We start from the raw sequence: 24,118 nt of genomic DNA, 5'->3' as shown, positions 1-24,118 counted from the left end.
GGTAGGTGCTACCGAATGCAATAACAAATTAAAGACTAAGAGGACTGACCTCGGTTGATAAACTCGCCAGTTTTTACCCAATACAAAAGCACATCAGAAATAACATGCTGAAGGGTCTTGGCCCGAAACGTCGATGGTTTACTCTTTTCCATTGATGCTGCCGGGTCTGCTGAGTTCCTCCAGCGTTTTGTGTGTTTTGCTTGGGTTTCCAGCATCTGCGAATTTTTGCTTGTTTGTGACATGTTGTAATCTTTTTTGTTTGTGCAGTATAGAACACCATAATCATTTTCAAAAAAGCATACAGCAGTGTGCAAAAGTCATACATACTACATATACTTGCACAATACTGTATTTGTCAATGTGGAGTGGACAGTGAGTTTGTGACTAAGGCAGGAGCAAAGGATGCTGGGAATAGTGAGGATGGAGGGCCAGAGGAGGGGTCTGGGACGGGAGGCAAAGGAGGAGTGCTGACACACCCAGCCCTGAGACACCAGGCAAGGCCACTTGATTTCAAACAATTGATTTATCATTACAGAATGTCTCTCTGGTGCTTCCCTCTCCCTTCCCCTTTTCTGGACCATGATTCCCCTCTCCCTGCTCCCTGCTCCCTTCCCACAGTCCTTGTATTTCTAATACACAGCACTGTGTATTTCTAACTACTGAACATTTGCTGTTGGTATTTGTACTGCATCCATTTTTATCAGTTAATATTGACTTTAGAAAGGTTATACACACACAATAACTATGAAGAAACTCAAACATCCGAAGTAATGCCAAGGAACTTAAATGTTCAGTAAATTATCTTTCAAGAGAGTAACTAGAAAACCAATATGCCATTCAAATAATGATATATTTTTAATTGTTCAAGTTCAAGTTGCTTTTATTGTCATTTCAACCATAAACTGCTAGTACAGTACACAGTAAAAACAAAACAACGCTCCTCCAGGACCCTGGTGCTACACGAAACAACACAAAACTATACTAGACTACGTGAGACAGCACAAGGCTACACTAGACTACGTAAAACAACATAAAAACTACACTAGACTACAGACCTGCACAGGACTACATAAAGTGCACAAAACAGTGCAGGGCAGTAGAATAATTAATAAACAAGACAATAGGCACAGTGGAGGAAAAATTACAATGTCAGTCTAGATTCTGAGTAATGAGGAGTCCAATTGCTTGGGTGAAGGAACTGTTGCACAGTCTGGTCATGACAGTCCGAATGCTTCTGTACCTTTTGCCAGATGGCAGGAGGGAGAAGAGTTTGTGTGAGGGGTGGTGGGGTCCTTCACAATGCTGTTTGCTTTGCGGGTACAGCATGTGGTGTAAATGTCTGTAATAGCGGGAAGACAGACCCTGATGATCTTCTCAGCTAACCTCACTATCCGCTGCAGGGTCTTATGATCTGAGACGGTGTAATTCCCGAACCAGGGAGTGATGCAGCTGCTCAGGATGCTCTCAATACAACCCCTGTAGAATGTGATGAGGATGGGGGTTGGGAGATGGACTTTCCTCAGCCTTCGCAGAAAGTAGAGACACTGTTGGGCTTTCCTTGCTATGGAGCTGGTGTTGAGGGACCAGCTGAGATTCTGCTCCAGGTGAACATCGAGAAATCTGGTGCTCTTAACGATCTCTACTGAGGAGCCACCTATGTTCAGCGAAGAGTGGTCGCTTCGTGCTCTTCTGAAGTCAACAACCATCTCTTTTGTCTTGTTCACATTAAGAGACAGGTCATTGGCTCTGCACCAGTCCATTAGCCACTGCACCTCCTCTCTGTAAGCTGACTTGTCGTTCTTGCTGATGAGACCCACCATGGTCGTGTCATCAGCGAACTTGATGATGTGATTTGAGCTTTGTATTGCTGCACAGTCGTGGGTCAGCATAGTGAACAGCAGTGGACTGAGCACACAGCCCTGGGGAGCCCCCGTGCTCAGTGTGATGGTGTTGGAGATGCTGCCTCTGATCCGGATTGACTGAGGTCTCCCAGTCAGGAAGTCTAGGATCCAGTTGCAGAGAGAGGTGTTCAGGCCCAGCAGTTTCAGCTTTCCTATCAGGTGCTGAGGAATGATAGCATTGAATGCTGAACTGAGGTCTATGAACAGCTTTCGAACAGCAGTCTTTTTTGTCCAGGTGGGTGAGGGCCAGGTGGAGGGTGGTGCTTATTTATTTTACACTGTATCGTGCTTGAGCTGCTACTTCAGAGGCCAGTAACCCATTTTGATAGGAAGCATAGAAACAGAAGGCAAACAGCAAGTAGTATTCCTGAGGTCCAGTCAATGAACTTGCACTTGATGCTGGAGAATGCAGAATCAGGACTTGTAGTCAGAAAGGCACCACATTACCAATAGCAGGGAAGAGAGAGAGAGAAAAAATTCTGGACATTAACCTGAGTATACACTTCTTTCATTTTTACTATTCTGTAACACATTGGCACCAATATTCATTAATAATGAAAACAATCACATGCACTGTGCACTGAAAGTGAGGAAATCTTCAATAATTTTTCCACTGGATAAGATTATATAAAAACATTTACTTTTATCGAGTATTATGCTGAGATCCAGTAACACAGAAGGATATCTAGTTTGCCAGATCTGCTATAAGCTAAACAAGCCTTTACGTTGAGAAGAGAATTCTGAATTATTCTACCACAGGCAAGAAATGAAACAACATCAGCTTTCACAAGAGTTCTTAAAAAAAAATGTTTTCAAGCCCATTAAATAAGCCAAGTAGAATAACATGACCAATACAATTCCAAAGCGATAGCCACCATAATCGTGGTAAGCAATTCAGGATTAAGAGAGATTTCACACATGCTTTGATCATGGTATTATGAACAGCCTATCTCCCCTGTTCTTGAATACACTGTATTTAAAAAGTTATGCAGCTATGGTTGCAGCTATGGTCTCTGATCACAGCTGGGTCTCACAACTTCCATGGTATTTCATTTAAACACAATGATAAACCACCATGTCAAATACAATACTGTGCAAAATTATTTTTTATCACACACACACGCTTATAGATAAGTCTCGGTTGCCTAAGACTTTTGCACAGTTCTGTAGTAATTTTATGCATTGCTGCAAAAATAAACAAATGTTATGACATAGGTGAGTGATGATAAACCTGATTCAGATATAGGTTTCTATTGCGGACTGAGAGTGGGAAGGGAGCAGGAAGAGGAAAAAAGGGGAAGGGAGCGGGGAGCACCAGGGAGACATTCTGTAATGATCAATAAACTAATTGTTTGGAATCAAATGACCTTGCCTGGCGTCTCAGGGCTAGGCGTGTCTAAACCCAGGCCAACCCTGCCCCAAACACTCCTTCTCTGTCACCTGTCCCACACCCCTCCCTCAGTGCTCCACCCTCACTACTCCCAACATCCTTTGCCACCCCCAGATTTACAGATTCGCTCTCCACTCCACATTGACAGATACAGTACTGTGCCAAAGTCTTGGGCACTCTAGTTATATGTATATATTGTGCCTAAAACTTTTGCACAGTGCTGTAGATATTGATAACAATATTCCAAATTTGCTAAAAAAAATTGATAGCTATAATTAATTGACAGCACAGTTCACTTAAAACTGAACTACACTTACAAAATTACAATTACAGGGGAAAGATCCACTAGGAAAATGAAACTCATACAACCTACACATACAAAACAATAAAAAGGACTTGAGACTGCTGCCACCTGCTGGACAAAGTCTCCTTGTAAAATAATCACACCACAAAGTGAAAGCCACAAAATACCTCCCACACAGCCCACTCTCCAAACTCCCTCATTCAGATGATAACAAGTGCAATAACCATAGCAAATTCGCAAATGAAATAAGATAAAATCTTCCAAATTTGCCACCAGTCGGTCTACAAAGCGAAAGAAATGGCACAGCATCATCATCCTTAGGTAGCTTGTTCAGTTCAGGCAAGTTCTGCTTCAATTTGATTTCTTGCTCAATCATCCTATTAACGAAATTGATCTTCTGGAATCAAAAATATCTATTAAATGAACCCAATTAGATATACAGCAAATCAAATTCAATCCTGCTTTCCAGCAGGTAATTAAGCCGAATGATACAATAGATGTGGCCTCTAACCAATCTGACCACTGTAGTCAGCCAGCCAGGCCCTGGAGAACAACAATTAATCAGCCTCGCTCTTGACTGGGATGACACTCTTCCAGGTCACATCCAACATTCCCACTAGACTAAATGCCATTAGCTCTCCATAAAGAAACAATCCACACTGTTTTACTTCTGTATCTTGACGTAAAGCCCATTCATCTCAGTCCTTCACCAACATCTGCACTCCACCATTCGACCCCTGACCACCAAGTATGACTGCACACTCTCCTTCCAGGAATAAACCACATCAAAACTTTTTTTTTCCCGCTGTTACTATGGACAATGCATTTTGGTTTAAAAAAATACATAATGCAAATGTTCAGCATTACGAGCGCACAAAACCTTAAAAGGTTGCACCCCAAAGTGATAATAAACTATACGACAAAGGTAACTACAGGGCAGATGGGAATAACATATACTTTTCTACTTTAAACTAAACCTTTTATGTATATTACCAACCCCCATGCATATAGATTTTAAGTCTGGGCTTAATAATTATTTATCTAAATTACCACATCTTTTATCAAAACTTTGATATTTTACAATCTTTACCCAAGTCTATTTAAGCGTGGAAAGATAAATAATGCCAACTCCCAGGGGCACTCAGTATTAAAAAATACTTGCTCACACTCTTCCCATTTTGTAGACACTTAAAGAACAACTGAGTGTTAGTAATATGACTGTTATGCTTTCCAAATACATGAAATCTGGTAGTCCATGATCTGATTGTTCGGAAACCCCAGTGATCCATTATTTATTACTGGGTGCCGATTCTTGCCCACACCAATGTCTTCATCTCTAAACTTCCAATAAAACAAAGGGGCTCTGGTTGCTATGCTCTCTTTAACACATCAGGGCTCCAGATGCGATCATGGCACTTGTTCTTGCATTTCCATAAAATTTTAACTTGGTTCCGTAACCCATACTGCCTTGACACTCACTGGAGCCCAAATCTGCAGTCTCTTTTTAAACCTCGCAGGTTTGTAAGAAAATTTATAACACTCTGTAACACTTTTAATAAAAACAAATTTAAAGGTTCCTGGTCCATTAATTCATATAATATGCAATAGATCCGCAGATCTGCTAGTCTGGCAACAAAGTCCCACAGTTGCCAAACCTAGCCATTTTACTTGTACGTTCATTGGAAAGTGCTGAGATTTTAGTGCATCACTGGGTAAGCTTCGCCAGCTTTACTACTATCCTTACTCCCACTTACACTCAAAATCTAAAACAGATGCTGGAAAGGCTAGACAGCTTGAAATATTCAGCAGCTCAAGCAGCATCTGGGAGGATGCTGAACTGAAATTGTCATTGAAACCAATGACATTTCTGTAGGAAAATATTTCAGATGCAACAGGTCATTGATCAAAAACGGTGAAGAGATACTTGCACTCAAATCAGCCCAAATGATCCACAGCATCGTTATGACCCTAATCCTCGAACTAGATACAGTATATCGTAAAGTACTGTACTGCTGATGCAAAAAGCTAATCTTCAAGGCACTTATACCACGGACATGTATACTTATGTCAATATTCCGGTCAAGATGTCACCTGTGTACAATGCTCCTTTGGCAGACATCTTCTAGATAAGTCATAAAATGATACATTTCACTTCTTTTATATATTTCACATTTGTTTTCCGTCTTGAATGGGAGTCTGGAATGGTTGGAGCCTATGATTTGCAGTTTGGAGATCATTTGGGTGTTTCAGCTGTCTGCAGTCTCCAAGAGGATTCTGGGAGACAGAGACAACATAGGTGAACCTCATGGTGAGATCGCTGTGCTCTGCTATCAGAGAACATTACCCAGATTTTCTGCGTTTTGGATATGGACTTGGTCTATAGAGTTTAAAAAAAAAATTCTGTGTTTTTTTGCCCGATCTTTCTCGTTTTTTGTGTGCAGGGCAGAGGAATTTGAGGGTCAATATGCCTGTTCCATTTCTGTTTTACTTTGTGTGGGAGGAGGGGTTTGATGATTGTGCTGCCATTCTTTGCTTTCTTGGGTTTCATGGCTATCTGGAGAGGAAGAATTTCAGAGTTGTATACTTTGATAATAAATGAACCTCTGAAATTCACAACTTGCAATATATTCTGATAACTACCAACAAATAAACATTTTGGGGCAATAATTACTACCCCATTTGCATATTGTTTGTGGACTGCAACAAGCTATTTCCCCCTTGAACTTGAGCAGTTGGGACAGAACAAATCAACTCCAAAGCCCGAAGTTTCTGAAGAGTGTTCACAGGGTGAGCTGATTCTCAGCAGTGCTCAGCCAAAAGAATCATGCTCTTCTAGCACTTGGTGTCTAAAAGCCACAATGGTTGTGAAAACTGATGAAAGGGGCACATACAGTAAAAAGTTAACTAGTGTTCTGTGGTGTTAAATTGTCTAATTTCTAGCTGTTCTCCCAAATACAACAAGCGATCCTGAGATTTAAGTTCCGGACATGAGGGCTAGAATCTAAAAATAGAGTGCAAGCATTTCAACTTGACAGAATTTCCATTTATGTAAACTTCTCAGTAGTTTTATTTGCAATCCACATCACCACTTCTCCTCAAAATACTTTTAAAGACTGATTATCTAGTGCCTAAAATTCTGTTTTGTGTTTAAAACAGTTAACACCATCTTAAAATTTGCAGTTTCAACAAAAACAGCCAAATTGTTTTAAAGCTGTATATCAGCTGTTGTATCTCCTACAGAGACCACAGCTTGGACTCGGGCATCAAATCCATGGTACTATTCTCTACCCAAAAAAATGCAGCTCTGAAGTCTAACACTGGCTCTCGATCGGATTCACTAGACCCAGTGTTCAGCTCATCATCAGGCCCACTCAAGACCTTTGGCTTGGTGCCTTGTTTGTCTTCAGCTTCAGATGCACTTCAAATGTCCAGGCCGTAATAAAAAAGGCGATTCTTGTATCGTTTTACAAAAGCTTTTATTTTGTTTTCGTCAAAATTTCTGGTGGATAATTTTGCATAAGTGACCCATTAAAGAATTATAACCTGGGCAAAGCACTGAAAAGCAATAGGTGATTACTGAATATCTTTGTTTGGTATCACTCAGCATCCAAATTTGTGCTACTGAACTGCCTCAGACCACTGCTCCTACTGTAGATTAAAAAGTAAAGCAAAGTAAAAACTAAACTAAAATACGAGCAAGATTCAGGAAAAGTTTTAAAGAGAGTAAGCTGCTCTGAGTGACTGTGAAACAGATAAAACTGTCTATCAAAAGGCATACTTCAAAAGATTAAAGTAAATGCTCACAGTTCATTCATTAATGTCCCTTTAACTCTACTAAATAGGTTGCTATCAGTTCATAAAAAGTTTTACAATCTGAATGAAAACCTCCTCCACTCTGATCAGCTGGGCTTTCATCAGTGTTGAAGACTTAGCACAATATATATATAGCATAAGCTGACACAATCTACATTCCTCTATCCCACAAGCAAAACATCAGATTCTATTAAAATTACTGTACATTGATAGCAAAAGAGACATGACAAATCACAAGGCACAAGTCAGATACCAGAGAAAGCGTCTAGGGGCTTCTCACCAGGACCTATTTGCAAGCAAATGATATTGTTCGGAGGCTGCATGTGGAGTGCATGACAAACTGATGCAATTTCAGTACTGTCGGAGAACATGGGCGATATCTGTTTGATGTTAGCCAAGGTTAGTCTGTAGAAATGTGCAGATTTCTCAGATTTGAGTCAATGGCCTAAGGGTTTTACTTGACAAGCTACAAATAATTACAGTTTGCCGTTTCCCTTGTACCCTTATTATTTTCCTGTTCTTATCTGGGCTTTTGGATACTGGTGATGATACAAGGTCAAACAGTCTGACCAAAACATAGTAAAATATTGTTCATTTTTGTATGATAAATAAATAAGGTTGTGCAGATGAGAAAAAAAAGCATGTTTTCCAAGGTTTTTTTTTAAAAAGTTTTATTTTAATGGTCAAAATTATTCTATGTATTGTTGGTAACCTAGCAACGCCCGAGGTCAGACCAAACACCATTCACTCATGGCGCGATAACATTATCAAGTTATTGCAAAAACTCTTTTGACAAATGGAGTGTTAACTTCCTAGCTATAAGCAGATAAAACATGGCTCAGCATTTGGTTCTTCACAGTTCAGCTTTTAAAATGAACTGCAGTGGACTCATTACTCTGTTGTGCTAAGAAATGTGATTGGAATCTGTCTCCTGTCAGCAAGGCCTTCAAAGATTTTCATGTTCCCATCATCAGGCCATATCATTGTGACACAAAAAAAAAAATGAAAATACTTTCATTCTAATAAAATGAGAAAACTCATCACTTTACCAGTTAAAATAAGCCTGTAATAGGACAGTACTTTCACACAGCGGTTAGAGCAATTGGACAACACGTTAGCACAGCCGTTAGTGCTCTTGTCTCGTTGCTCAAGGCACACAGGTTCAATCCCAGCCTCCAGCACTGTTTGAGTGCAACTAGCGCATTCCCTCCATGTGTGTGACAGCTTCGCCAAGATGCTCTCTCTATATTCCTCCCTCAGCCCAACCACATGATGGCAGTTTAATTGACTATTACAGATTACTCCTTAGAGAGGGGCATTGGCAAAAACAATTGCGGAATTAATGTGTATATGTGACAGAGAATAAACTGCAAAGGGGTATAGGGAAAAGAGGAGAAAGAAATTGAACCAATGGGATTGCTTTACCAGACTGTGACATGGATCCAGTGGGCTGAATGGATGCCTTCTGAATTCCATTATTTTTTTTTTACAAATTGATGATATTTTAGCTGTATTATACTCCTCAGTACTAAAATTTACTAATGTATTTATTCCATTTGCATAATATGCACAGTATCTTTTATTCTATTCCTGGTGTTTCTGGTACACTCTGATCTCATTCAGAAAGTCAGTGTCATCACCATGAGCACAATTGCATCATTTCAACATGAGGATCTTACAGTTAATATTTGTTGCACAAGAGACATTTGACCAAGCTGTCACAACTCCAACAAACTTCACGCTTCTGCAAAAGATGAACTGAGGCTTCTGTGCTTATGCCATAAAGATAAGCAAGAGACGGGTGCCATTCACTGAGTATAGGCAATGGCAGGAGGAAGACAGTCGGTAATCACATGCAGAAGAGTCAAAGCAGGGCACCAGATGACTAATTGACATTTCAGTGGTTATTGTTCTGATAAATTCTGGTATGTCGATTTGCTCTTACGTTCTGTCATTGTGGTCAAGTTGATACCAAAATAATTAATAATCAAGGGAAAGGTAAGATGGGGGCTACAAGAGAACCCAGAACTGAAATTCTGTTTATTGAAGCATCATTCTCATTAAATCATAGAAGGCCCAGCTGGAAATGGCCTCCTGAAATTGGTTGCTGTGTTTTCTTTCTTCCACCTTTTCATTTCTCGTCTTTTCATGCCAAAGGCTGCATCTGCGTCATTACCCCTTTGTAAAGAAGGACAAAAGGCAAATGCAGACGCTTCCTTTGCAGTCAATTCCATCACACCTAGACCAGACCAATTAAACACCATAAACTCACTTGCCTTAAAAAGGTTCTAGTGAACAGGATGACATCCAACACATTGTTGCAGTATTACTGTCTGACAAAATAAAACTATTTATTTTAGCAAAACACAGAATGCTGGAGAAACTCAGCAATTCAGGCTGCATCTGTGGAGGGAAATGGATTGAGAACATTTTGGGTCAAGACCCTTCATCTGGACTGGAACGATCGCAACCAAAAACATTGACCATCTAATTCCCCTCCAAGGATACTGCCAACCCAGTGTGAGACTCATGCAGTCTCTTTAAGTTCCAGATTCCAATAACCGCAGTTTATAAAATTCAGTTCCAAATATGAAAAATTCAGCATAAACTTGATATGGTGGGATATGAACCTTCAACTCATGTTATATGTACATAGAATTAGATCTTGCATTCCAGCCCTTATGCTGTTTCTTTCTTTCCTTCATAATTCTACAAAGCCTATAATCTCAGCAAATACTTTCTATAACGCACTCGCGATTTAATGTATTTCTACAGTATATGATGCTGTTGCACAATCTCACTGTCAATATGGCACACTGGCAGCAAAGTCAGGTGAAAAATTGTCTGATCACTTTTCACACAACAAGCATTCCATATAATCAATAAATACTCTCCAGAAGTCATTGATTACTTCACAAGTTAATCAACATTTTTGATCTGTGCTTATATATTATTTGAAGGCTGGTCATTTAATTTGCCTGTTCATTACCACACATGATACCACGAGCTATCAGATTGTACAACAAGGTGAGCACAAGAAGATTCCCCAAATTCCATCAATTTTAATATATGGATTATAATTGGGGAGAGTGTGTAGTTATATTAGATACTTTGCACAAATAACTTTGTACACAAAATTGCTGTACCAAGGGCATTTGTAAGCTCAGTCAGAATGTTTGACACAAGTTATGCAATAACGAGAATTCGAAGTGTTGGATTCATCATCTTTGCTTGTAACTTTAGAGGGTCACACCACCAAACATGGTACACACTCTTGCCAACAAGTTACTTAATACATATATCAGTGATCTTTTCACCTGCCTTTTTTATATAGTTATATTTTCAGAATTATTGGTGTTTATAAATTGACAACCATAACAAAGTTCTACTGCACTTCCTCCTTTGTTCGAACACATTGTGTGTGGAATCCCAAGAGTACCTACTCTCATCAAATTAGGAAGCAAAGAAAGTCATACATCTGTTCACAAAGATGATATTAGTTATTATATTATAAATCATAAACTCTGGGGACGTTCAAAAATTCATACCAAGTAAACTTCTAAATACAGAAGTGAACTTGTCAGTCTTCCAGGAAAAAATGTAATGGGGCAAAAAACATACAGCAGAACAAAATAACAATAAACTTACAGCACATCTTTTCAATGAATGTCCCAGACCTCAGGACATCCTACACAAGGCATGCCAAATGCACAGCCAAAATATATGATCACCATCAGGAATGCAGGCTTAATTCAAAGTCTCCATTTTTTCTGGAATAGCTAATGGACATTTCTGAAGCACTCAATCCAATTTTCTTATTTGTAGACTAATCTTTGTTCATTAACCTGAGGATATTGAGAGAAACAACATCTCGGAATCCTTTGACCACAATTCAACCCACAAACTCAACTCTGTCCCCACCCAACTCTTTCAATCAATCGTTGTTTCTCCATCCCCCTCTGAACATGGAACCAATTTCCCGTCATTCACTAGATGCATAAACTATTCTACACACGTGAACATCTCCTTCCCCATGTTTTCATATAGTTGACATCTCTCTTTAACGGAGATACATCCTTCCCAGTTTATTAGGTCTGGACCCCCACTTCAACTGAAGAATTTAAATTAATTTCATTAATTAGAAGTAATGAAGTTACTATCACTAGAGATGGGTGTGTTTCCTTAATAAAAGTCTGTCTTTCTCCAATTTATTAACCCACCTTGGGGGAAGATATACAGTTCAGCCCATGCAAATCTCTTGCAGTGGGTCTGAAATTTTGAAATTGCAAGGAAATATGAAATCTAGAGAAACAGATAAACATTGAAGATTTTGAAATGCCATTTAGAATCATTGAGATGATGTCTGTTAATAAATAAAATTATGAAAGTCATAGATAGAGCAGATAGTCAAAGTCTATTTTACCAGGCTAGAAATGTCAAAGAAGAGTGTATGGTTTAACGGTGAATGGGGGAAGGTTTAAAGGCACAATTTTTTTTTTTTTTTTTTTACACATAGGCTGGAAGGCAAGGGTAGAAACCGAGAAAATAGCAAATTTTAAGAAACATTTAGACACACGCAAACAGGCAGAGAAGAGGGAATTGGACCTTGTGCAGACAGATGGGATTATTTCTGACTGGCATCTTGAATAGAACAAACATCGCAGGATGAAAAACTGGGTCCTGTTCTATGTTAAGTGTACTATGTTTATCTAATCAGATTCCTTCTCAGGATATTCAAGATAAAGTTGATATACCCCACACTTATCATGGATCTTTACTTCCATTTCTCATAATATTAAAAAAAACTCTTGATTTTGTTCTTTTTTCATTCTTTTTGCTCATCCTATTTGAGTAAGTACTTGAGCTATATCAGATGTCAGTGCAACACAGTTTGTAAGCAATGCTCAGATGAAACATATGCTCCTTCTCCATGCTGGCCATCTCAACCCTTCACGCAGTCCTGATGCAGAGTTTCCGCCTGATGCTGCTCGACCCATTGAGTTCTTCCAGTAGATTGTGTGATACTCCATAAACATATGCTTGTCATTCTGGAATGCACGAATGTCATCATATTGCTTTGTCATGCAAGTCATAATCCATATGTTAATTTATGTTTGCAATATAGTGAGCTGTTTCTGCAAATAGCTAATTTTTGTGGCATTTATATGTTTAAGACAATAAACTTGAACTTAATCATCCCTGCTGAAACAATGTTGTTGGTTTTCATGGCTGTTGTCTTACTTTAGTTGTGTGCTAGCTAATGTTTTAGATGCTTCATAATCTCTTTTAAAACCTATTCACTCACTTGATGGTGCAACACTGAGGTATTGTTGACACTTACTGCCCATTCCTGATCACCCAATGAAAGAGCAACTTATCAGCCATTTCTTTGTTTCTGTATGAAATCACATCTGTTTACATATCTAGAATTGGATTAATGTTGGTAATTTCATTATGCTTAGTTTGCACTGTGCCGATTGCTCAGATTAACATGAAATATTATCGAATTTTTGCCACTGTAACTAAGCGAGAAATACTAAATTTCCTTTATATTTATTAACCTTTAAAGTATATCATAAAGCTCACAGAAGTTGATTTTAGTTTTAAATTAGTTAAATTCATTTTTAAAATCACCAAAATCCAACCATAACCTTATGCCTTTCAGTCTCTGTGAGACTCCTTTCTGCATTCTTTCAATTTCAGCCTCCTAATCCCCAAATGTAATCAAACTTTTGCAGTTTTCTCTCTGGTTCACAAGGCCCTAATTTCTGGAATTCCTTCCTGAAGACCTTTTTTTACCTTTAAGATGTACCTTGAAACCTACTCCTCAATAAATTTGATAACTTACCTTAATATAATGTAGAAAGCCGAAGCAGTCACATGGCTCCTTAATCTTGCCTCTTCTACAAGATGTTTATCTTAAGTTTGGCTTCAACTTCATTTCTTTGCCCAATTTTCTAACCTTTGCTTCCCTATAGATATCGGTCTCAGCTTTGAATATATTTGTTTACTTAACCCACAAGTCAGGGGTGTCATATTCAAAATATTTATGAGCTGCTTAAAGATTTCACCTCCTCTCACTCTTAAGTGGTAGAATCTTTATGGAGACCCTCTAGCTCGGTATCCCCCCACAGGAGGAAAGCTTTCCCAAGCATTAATTCTATCAAGTCACCTCACATTACACCTATACACGATAAGCTGCCATTCTTCTAAACTCCATTGACAACAGGTCCAATGTGCTTTATCATTCTTCATAGGAATTCATTCTTCAATTATTCATAAGAATAAATCAAGGAGGTCTCCTTTGAACTTCTTCCATGCAAATACATGGTATTCCAAGTGTTTTCTCTAAGGTGCTCTTTGACAGATATAACAAACTGTACAATGCAAGATTGTAGTAAATATTAAAACAGGTCGGACTGAAGTAAGCTAAGGAACAATCTGTTGAAATTAATCATGTGTTTTTAAACCATTCAGCCCTTGAGTCTTAACTGATCAATACATAAGAATCAGAATCTAGTTTATTATCACTGACATATGTTGTGAAATTTGTTGTTTCTGGAAGTTACTATATAAAGAATAAATAAATGAATAGTACAAAAGATAAACAGAAAAGTATTGTTCATGGACCATTCAGAAATCTGATGGTAGAGAGGAAGAAGCTGTTCCTAAAATGTTGGGTGTGTGTCTTCAGGCTCCTGTACCTCCTCCCTGATGGTAGTAATGAGAAGAGGCATGTGGAGACCCTTCATGGATGTCACCTTCCTGAGGTATCATCGTTTTGAAGATGTCCTCGATGGTGGTCAGGCTTTGCCCATGATGGAGCCAAGTCCACAACCCTCTCCATCTTCCTTCGATCCTATGCCATGACAGCTCCACACCAACCAGTGATGCTTCCAGTCAGAATGCTGACCGCAGCACACCTGTAGAAATGTGCTAGAGTCTTTGGTGACATAGCAAATCTCCTTAAAATCCTAATGAAGTATAACCGCTGACAGATGCCCATTTATGTATTTTCTGCTTTCCAACACCGTGCTTACTGTCCAGAAAGGGGGAAATAAGAACAAAACTTTCTTCTGGCTTGTGAAATTGTGCTGTTATCGTACGAGATTTGTAAACCCACTGATAAATTTACAAATCCATACAGCCATTTGATCAGGGGAGATCAATTTTCCTTTCGACCCCATTCTCCCAGTTTTGCCCCATAACCTTTGACATCCTTATGTAACTCTAGGTTCGGCTAATGGCAAGACTAATCAAGAATCTATCAACCTTTAAATGTACCCAATAACTTGGCCTTCACAACCATCTGTGGCAATGAATTCCACAGATTTACCATCCTTAGCTAAAGAAATTCCTCCTCATATCTGTTCTAAAGGGCCATCCTGTATTCAGAAGCTGTGCCCTGTGATCCTAGACTCTCTCACTATTGAAAACATCCTCTCCACATCTACTTTATATAGGCCTTTCAATTCTGTTTCTTCCAGTTATGTTGAAGTTGTACAAAATACCGATTAGGCCAAATTTGGTGTACTGTGTGAAGTTTTGATTGCCTACCTACAGGAAGATATCAATAAGATTGAAAGGGTGCAGAACTCAAAGGACAAGAAAAATATTTACAAAGATTTTGCCAGGACTTGAGCGATTGGGAAAAGTTGAACACATTAGGACATTTTCCTGTGGAGTGTATGAAAATGACACCCACAAAATGCTGAAGAAACTTAGCAGGCCAGGCAGCATCTACAGAAAAGAATAAAGAGTTGTCATCAGGACTGGAAAAGGGTAAGAAGCCAAAGTAAGAGGTGGGGGGGGGGGCGGGGTAAGGAGTACAAGGCAGAAAGCGATTGATGAAGCCATGGTGTGTGGCAGAAGAAGGATGAAGTAAGGTAGAGGAGATGTGTAGAAAAGGGCTAGAGAAGAGGGAATCTAACTGGAGAGGAGAGTGGACCATGGCAGAAAGGGAAGGAGGAGGGGTGCATGAGTGATAGAGATGAGGCGAAGAGAAGTGGTAAGAGGCAGGCCAGAGTGAGGAAGAAGGGGGTGGGGGGAGTGTAAAAATTACTGGAACATGGAGAAATCCATGTTCAAGCCATCAGGTTGGAGGCTACCCAGACGGAATATGAGGTATTTCTCCTCCAACCTGAAGTGGCCTCAGCATGGCAGAAGCAGCCAAAGGCCAACATATCAGAATGGGAATGGGGATTGGAATTAAAATGGTTGGCCACTGGGGAAAACTGCTTTCTGTGGATAGGTCGAAGGTGCTCAACAAAGCAGTCCCCTAATCTACATCGGGTCTCACTAATGTAGAGGAGGCCACATCACCCCACTTTCCACAGGGATTGCTCCCGCTGTCAATGCGTCCCTCCCCACAGTCTCTATCCTGCGAGTGGGAAAAGTGCTAGCCCTGCCCATTTGCCTCCTCCCTCACCTCCATTAACGGTCCCCAACAGTCCTTCCAGATGAAGTAACACCTCGCCTGCGGATCTTTTGGGGTCATCTACTGCAACCAACGCTCTCGTTGAGCCCTTCTCCACACCAGTGAAACTGAACATAGATTAATGATACTGGTCTGATGAGGCCACTCTCAGGTTGGAGGAGCAACACCTCATAATCCATTTAATTAGCATCCAACTTGATTGCATTAACAATGATTTCTCCAGCTTTCAGTAATCACACCCCCACCTTCAATTCTCCATTCTAGCCCCCATTACCTCCTCTCTTCTCCTTACCTGCCTATCACCTCTCGCTTCTATACCTCCTCTCCTTGGTTCCCAGAGTCTATTCTTCACTCCTTCTTCTCGTAGCTTCTTACTTCATTCCCTTCCCCAAACATTTGGCTTCACCTAACACCCTTCAGCTTGTATTCCTTCCCCTCCCCCACATTCTTATTCTGGGATTTTCCTCCTTTCCTTTCTAGTGTTGATGTAGGATCTCGGCCCGAAACATACTCATTTCCATAGACATGGGTGTATCTGATTACTCATTTCCATAGATGCAACCTGACCTATTGAGTTACTCCAGCATTTTGTGTGTGTGTTTTGCTCTGGATTTCTAGCATCTGCAGAATCTCTTGTGTACATGAGAATGAGGAGACAATTGACAGAGGTATACACAATTGAGAGGTATAGAGGGGGTAAATGCAGGTAGGCTTTTTCCACTGAGGTTGAATCACTTTTGGAAGGGTGAAAACTAATTAGAAGTTATTTTCCACAGTTTGAGGGGCATTTTATGAAAATACCTCAGTGTTTTTCTGAAGATAACTAATAATTCTACAAGTTCTTGCAAGATACTTCTTTTGTCATTACAGCCCTTTACCCAAATAAGAAGTTCAATAACCAACAGTACTTAGTTTACAGTCATGACTTTATAAAAGATATGCTATGTATTATAAATATAATTTGCTAACAGGTTTAATAATATAAGACATTTGGATAAGATTCTGAATGAAAGAAAGAAATGGCTTTTCAACAGGGTAACTTGATTCAGGTAATCAAAAGCAGAAAAAAACAGTATGTTAAAAATACTCAACAGATGAGCAGTATTGGTGAGAGAAAATGAGCTGATACTTTGAGTCAATACCTTTACATCACAAGCAAGAAAAGTTTAAAGTTTTAAGCAGATATTTTAAGTTGCATAACATGTACAGAGCAGAGGAAAAGGTGGCTTGAGAAAGAGTGGAAACTGGAAGGCATTTAATAAAAAAAAATGCTGTAATATTGAGTCAGGTTTGTGGGTTTGGCAAGTAAGACAGGAATTGCACTGACTTCAAATAGGTATATTAATAATTTATTTACAAACAGTAAAAATTCAACCAATCATGTTCCCCAAGTTACTGGCACTACAAAGCTGACTACTCAACAAGCATAATTAAAAGTGCACACAGGGTATACCTTCCCAATGGTCTCACCTTAAACAAGAGAGCAGGCCCCTTCCACTTGCTATTTTATATACCAAGATATCCAATGGGAAAATCAGCTACAGCTTCTAAACTAACCAATCACAATGGAAGCAACTTTCAACTATCAGAATAAGGCTCGCCCCCCACAGGACAGATACTGGTACCTGCTAATAGTGAAGGAGGCAAACCATAACTGATCTGTTTGGAGCAGAGGTTCCCAACCTTTTTTAAGCCATGGTGCCTTACCATTAACTGAGGGATCCATGGATTCCAGGCTGGGAATCCCTGGATTGGAGGGTGCAATTACAAAGAGGTGAATAAGAATGGATCAGATATAAAATGATTTACGGAACACTGCAGATGCTGGAGATCTGAAATAAAACAGACGATGATGGAAATATTTAGCAGGTCAGGCAGTGTCTATCAATGAAGAATACTGATCAGTGTAACAAGGCTGATCATCATCATCACCAGAACCTGATACAAACTGTAAAGGCTGGTCATCTTAAGCAGTTGTATTCAATGTTGATTTTTGAAGATTGGTACCATGCCTGGTCAGAAGATGATAGCTCATGTTCAGCTTTGTTGGAACGGATCAGGAGGTCAATGATAAAAGCTAAAATGGAAGTAGGATAAAAACAAAGCAGATGGAAGGCAAAAGCAGACACATACACAGATAGACACACACACAGACAGCCAAAAGCAGACTGGACATTTGCCCAATTTACATTTGGTTCCCTTCACATAGTGGAGCCCTGAATGCTCTGAATTAGAAGGACAAACACTATCTGTTTACTATGGCCTAATCTAATGTTTTTCAACAATTGGTCAATGGATCAATCTCAGCCTGCAGCGGCATCTTTGCAGCTCTTAGATTATTTAAACAAAGTGCATATAAACTGTTTTAAATGAATAACGCAGACTTGTATGATTTTTGGGCTGAACTGAATTTCACGAAATCCTGAAGAGCTCATTATAAGCTAACCTTCTGAACTCATTTCATTTTTGGTTCTTGCATTTACAATTGTCTGTGCATGCCTTTCAAATGAAATTAAGAGAATCCAGAGCAGCACATTAATTAAGCATTTTCATTTGCCCAAACAGTGCTTCAAAGCAAGTATAGTTGGTGCATTTGTTTGGAAGTAAAAAGGGTGTAAACAGTTACAGAAATCAGGCATGGAATGTATAATAAGATGAAAAAGAAGAAAATTTGTTAAAGACATTGAACTTTTTTCTTTAGCAGAAAATACTCCGACACACATAGAAAGCTTATTACAACATGAAGAGAATTGACCCAAACTGAACATGTTTTCATATTCAAATATCAGCAACCAAATGGCCACTGTTTACCACACATTCATTATAATTTTGTAAAACCATTTGTTGTCATTCTCATATAATTATTGCTAAGGATGAAGAATTATTGACTGACACAATGGAATGCCTGTCCCATGGTAGAGTACTAAGGCAACATGAACTTGAAGCCTTTCTGTCTCAAAGGAAGTCTCCTTTTCGTAAGACTACTTTTGGGATTTACAATGGTTACCAAGTTTGCATAATTGGAAAACGGGTCAAATTAAATTGTTTTGACATTCTCCCTCTTCTGTACGGATGACAGCAAAGAAAGTTGTTAGTCTCATATCTGAAGCAAAATATCAGCTCATCAAAAACCAACTCTCAACATATCAGAACATATCAGAAGTGTATTTCTCTTCTGTTAAAATTGTGCCATTTATTATCCGTTGCCATCAGCAGCCAAAGTTTCTGGAGTTGTCAAGTGATGAGGTAAAAACTTCAGAAAGTGACATTATCTGCAGTCTGGATTAAAGACAATAAAGTATATCCTCCACACAGTGAACCTGCAGACAAAACTGCATAGCCAATCCAATTTCTATTTATCTTCACAGAAATTCAATTTTAGCAAAGATTGAATTAAAACAAAGTACCAAAACAGACCAAGTATTAGAAAGGCATACTGAGTTTTCTTGTCCAATATCTATCCCCATGCTGTAAACTGTATCAATAGACATAAAAATCTCACTGGTAACTGAATCGGTTTTAAACAAAATAAGCTGTAATATGCAAATCAATCTAACTCTTATGACCTTGAGGTTTATTGTCTACATCTACTGTACCTTCTCTATAACTCTTTATTCTGCACTTTGTTATTGCTTTACCTTATTTTATTTCAATGCTCTGTTGTAATGAACTGGTCTATATGAACAGTATGCAAGTGAAGTTTTTCACGGCATCTTGGAACACGTGACAATAATGAACCGAATTCCCTAGAGCTTGATCTTATCATTATGCTTGAAATTTCGTTGCTATTAAAATTATGTGGTGATATGTGCAGTTTACTTGGAATTGTGTGTATGAAATGTAAAACGTTTTCATTCAATTCTACCGGAAGGACTGCCCTTTCGCTTTGAATTATAAGCGCAAATTCACGTCATGTCAAAATCTTCTTTAAAAATGTTTAACTTCAACAGACACTTTACGCAATGGATACTGGTGTATTTAACAAGAAAATGAATCTCAGGGTTGTATCTGGAGACCTACACGTACTTTGATAATAAATTTAATTTGAACTTTGCATTAAACCCCAGCGAGCACTTACACTTAAGTTCAAACATAATAAAAAGAGAAAAAGACCGGAACTTAAAAGTCTACGTCAGGTTAGGAATATAGCGATTTAGACTCCAGCATCAAATATTTACCTAATGATTTTCATTGATAATGTCAAGTAATGTGAATTACGGAGAGAATAGAATTTCACAAACAACTCACTTCTATGTGCATCATATTGACTGTCGCTTGAACATGTAAAATTAAAAGTGCTTCAGTGACTATGCCACCGGAGTAAAAATATATGCAAGATTATACTTGGCCGCTTTAGTAAGATCTGGAAGCAAATCTGCTTTTACGTAACAAGCGAAAAGCGCTTATTCAGTAGCGATCTGAAAGCGCAGGACTTGTAGGTTGCACGCCGCCGACCAATCCCAGGATGCCATCCTAACCCGGATCCCTCTGGATCCGACCTCTGAACGTCAGACGTGTATGAATGAGTAGCAGGGACAAGGTGAAAACAGCGGAAAGAATTGCAGTTACTATCACCCAGTAATGTGGACAAGCACGCAGCGGCCTCGGAGGCATGTGGATCTCGGCTTACCGTGTATCCTCTCTCCAGATCGCTCTCCTCATATCGGAAGGACGGGATTGACACTTCGATGGTGTGGTACATGGTGCACAGGACCTTCCGACAGTGCAATTACAATCACTGGATCAGAAGCGTTATGTCTCAGTCGCAACTTCTTCCTCCTCTTTCCACACCTAAGGCGAGAGGAACTAATGTAATACCACCTTCGTACTACAAAGCTCTTCCTGCTTGGATCGATTCAGCGGACAAAAGCCATTTGCAAAGTGAAAACCGGCCACGTGAGCGCTGCTGTGTCACGAGACCCAGGAATTGGAATGTCGTCCGTATCACGTGACTCTTGGACTGGAATGTTGCAACCCCCTCCGAGTTCAACGGCAGCTCCGAGTGTGTATATGTAGTGTGCAAAGGACAGGATGTACATTATATATATATATATATATATATTTATACACACACACACCACCCTTTTAATCGCTCTTCACTTCATTTCAAATCAATTATATCATACATGGTCAGAGAGAGACGAGGAGGAATGTCTAGCCAGAGTGCGGTGAATCTGTGAAATTCATTACCCCAGGCGACGACGGAGGCCATGTGATTGGGTATATTTAAAGTGTAAGTTGATAGGATCTTGATTAATAAGGACATTAAAGGTTATGGGGAGGAGGAATGAGAATGGGGTTGAGAGGGATAATAAATCAGCCGTGACGGAATGGCGGTGCAGACCTGATGGGCTGAATACCCCAATTTATTTATTTTCTCACCGGAAAGGACTGTTGGAGGCCCTGAACAGGTGAATGGACAGACTGAACACCTTGGGCGCTTGTAGGAATAAGTACTGGGAGGGAGATTAGTATGGTGGGAGTGATTACTGTGGAAAGCAGGGGGGGAGGGGGGAAGGTAAAGGTATGTTTGTTGATAGCATCCCTTTGGAGATACCAGAAGTTGGGGAGAACGATGTGTCGTATGCAGAGGCTCATAGGGTAGTAGGTAAAGACACGTGGAAGCAGCAGGAAGATGGTGTGAATGTGGGTATTTGAGAAATGGAGGTCAATGGTGGAGGAAGGGAAACCCTGTTCTTTGAAGGAGGAGAATGTCTGTGATAACTTGGAAAGGAAAGCCACATATGAGGAACAGATATGGCAGAGATGAAGGAACCGAGAAAAGGGAATAACATTTTTACAGGAGACTGGGTGAGAAGAGGTATAGTCAAGATAACTGTAGGAATCAGTGGGTTTATAAAAGAGGAAGTCAACATTTTTTCTTCAGAGATAAAGTCAGAAAGATCGAGAAAGGGAAGGGAAGTGTCAGAAATGGACCGAGTGAATTTAAGGACAGGTTGGAAGTTGACGAACTCAACATGGGTGTATGAAGCAGCACCAAAGCAGTCCTCAGTATAGCGGAGGAAGAGTTGGGAACTGAGGAATGCTTGGACCATGGACTGTTTTATGTAGCCAACAAAAAGGCAGGCATAGCTACGGCCTGTGCAGGTGCCCATGGCTACCCCTCAAGTCTAGAGGAAGTGGGAGGAGCCAAAGGAAAATCTGTTGAGGGTAAAGGCCTGTTCTGCCAGGCAAAGGAGGGTGTGGTGGAGGGGAACTAGTTGTTTCTTTGATTAAGAAGCTGAGAGCTTCAAGGCCTTCTTGATGGAGTATAGAAATGTATAGGGCAGGGGTGGGCAAACTTTTTGACTTGTGGGCCACAAAGGGTTCTAAAATTTGACAGGGGGGCTGGACCAGGAGCAGATGGACGGAGTGTTTTGGTAATACACCTCATAAGAGAAAATAAAATATCATGGGATATGTAGAAAACATGTGCTTTAATTTCAATTGAAAATGAACAAATGCATTACAACAAAATATCTGTCTTTGAAGTCCCATGGTATTTAGCTATTTATTGAAATGACTTTTAAAACACTGAAAATTCTGTTATCCTTCAAGATATTATCATCATCACTCTCCTCCTGTCTTTATTTCAAAAACAGTAGGAGATGCAGGTCTACTTGTCCTGCTCCTTCTTATTCAATTGTCCCCGTGCCAAAACTCAACAACAACCAGCACAAGGACAGAACAGTGACAGCGCGCCAGTATGCAAAGCGCGTTATTTGATCTGGAGCGCATTTTTTATTTTGAGAACGTACGTGCACCTGCGCACTACTCATGTCCATCACTTAACAGAAATGACATGTAACATGTAAGGCTTATTGAAAAAAATATTTTCAAATGCATTTTTTACATAACACAACGAAGAAACTTATTTTTAATTTCAGTGGGAACAGTGTTGTTGGTCTCCCTTTTTAGCCAGCGCATCAAAGTCTGGATTTAGTTTTGATGTGGCGATTCTCAGGATGGATCTGAGGTGTTGGTCAGTTAACTTGGATCTGTGGCTGGCTTTGTTGATGTTCATGACGCTGAACGCCTGTTCACACAAATAGGTCGAGCCGAACGAAGAGTAAAGCGCAAATGTGGAGTAATACGCTGCACCTCAACAAAGGTCAATGTATATAGAGTGCGTCATCTATTGGGAAAACGCCAGAATTGCGGGGAAAAAACGTTAACAAGGTTTATTAATATAATTTCATCAAGTTCTGCGGGCCGGATTAAAAAGCTTAACGGGCCGCATATGGCCCCCGGGCCGTAGTTTGCCCATGTCTGGTATAGGGACTGGACATCCATGGTGAAATTAAGGCAATTAGGAATAATGAATTAAAAGTTAGTGAACAGATCAGGGGAATGAGGTGTTGCTGATGTAGGTGGGAAGGGATGGAACTAAGGGAGATAAAATGGAGTTAAGGTATGAGGACACAAGTTCATTAGGGCAGGATTAGGAAGAGACAATAGGCCTACCCCAGCAGTCAGGTTTGTGGATCTTGGTAGGAGGTACAAGTGAGCAATGTGGGTTAAGGGAACTATGAGTTTGGTGGCAGTAGATGGGAGTTCTCTGGAGCTGATGAGGTCGGTAATGGTGCTGGAGACAGTTTTCTGTGGGTCTGGAGTGGGGTTCTCTTTAACAGGTAAATATGAGATAGTATCTGAGATTTGCTGCCTTGCCTCAACAAGGTAGAGGGCAGCCCACCACACTATGAGAGCACACATTTTGTCTGCGAGTTTTCCTTTTCAAAGGGTAGGTCCTCTGCATACCGTTGTATTGCGTGGTTATTTGTTACTGTTGTCTTCCCATCGATTTGAACTAGTTTGCCCACTCTGACTTCTCCTTAACAAGGAGTGTTTGCTAACAGAACTGCTGCTCATTAATAAATTTCACATCATTCTCTTTAAACTTCTAGGGATTTCAGCAAAATTCTCAATCAACTGTTTGAACCCTATCTGGCATCAATCATTCCATGGCCAAAGTCATTTCTTCTGATGTTTGGTCTGAATAACAATTAAACCTCTTAACTATATCTGCATGCTTTTATGCACTGAGTTGCTGCCATGAGTGGTTGATTGAGGTATATAGGTGTACCTAGTAGTGTATAACATACAAGCCTGGAGATACAAGGGGCTCATTTAAAACTGAAGTTTGTCGAAAATTGAGGATAGTGAATCTTGTCCATGTGTGCAAAGCCAGATAAGTAGAAATAAGATGGAGATAAATTTGAAAAAAAAAATTATTGGAACTGTTGTTGAAGAGTTGGGGCCAGCATAGATCAGCC

General features: G+C 39.8%; 1 protein-coding gene across 2 annotated transcripts in view; it reads right to left on the bottom strand.

The window, feature by feature from the left end:
• The window catches only part of LOC132394028 (sorting nexin-24-like), a 138,711-nt gene extending 117,854 nt beyond the window's left edge, over positions 1 to 20,857 (bottom strand). The window contains exon 1 of one of the 2 annotated variants that reach the window (XM_059969661.1): positions 20,476 to 20,857. In XM_059969661.1, the coding sequence (XP_059825644.1) occupies positions 20,476 to 20,547 (72 nt within the window). In that variant the 5' untranslated portion in view covers positions 20,548 to 20,857. Of the gene's footprint in view, positions 1 to 20,093; positions 20,281 to 20,475 lie in introns of those variants that run through there. The other variant, XM_059969662.1, reaches the window with a different exon arrangement.
• Between the last annotated feature and the right edge of the window lie 3,261 nt (positions 20,858 to 24,118).

The sequence above is a fragment of the Hypanus sabinus genome, chromosome 5 (assembly GCF_030144855.1).
Source record: "Hypanus sabinus isolate sHypSab1 chromosome 5, sHypSab1.hap1, whole genome shotgun sequence".
NCBI classification, from domain to species: domain Eukaryota; kingdom Metazoa; phylum Chordata; class Chondrichthyes; order Myliobatiformes; family Dasyatidae; genus Hypanus; species Hypanus sabinus.
The sequence above is the reverse complement of the archived record's forward strand: the minus strand, read 5'-3'. Positions and strand labels throughout refer to the sequence as shown.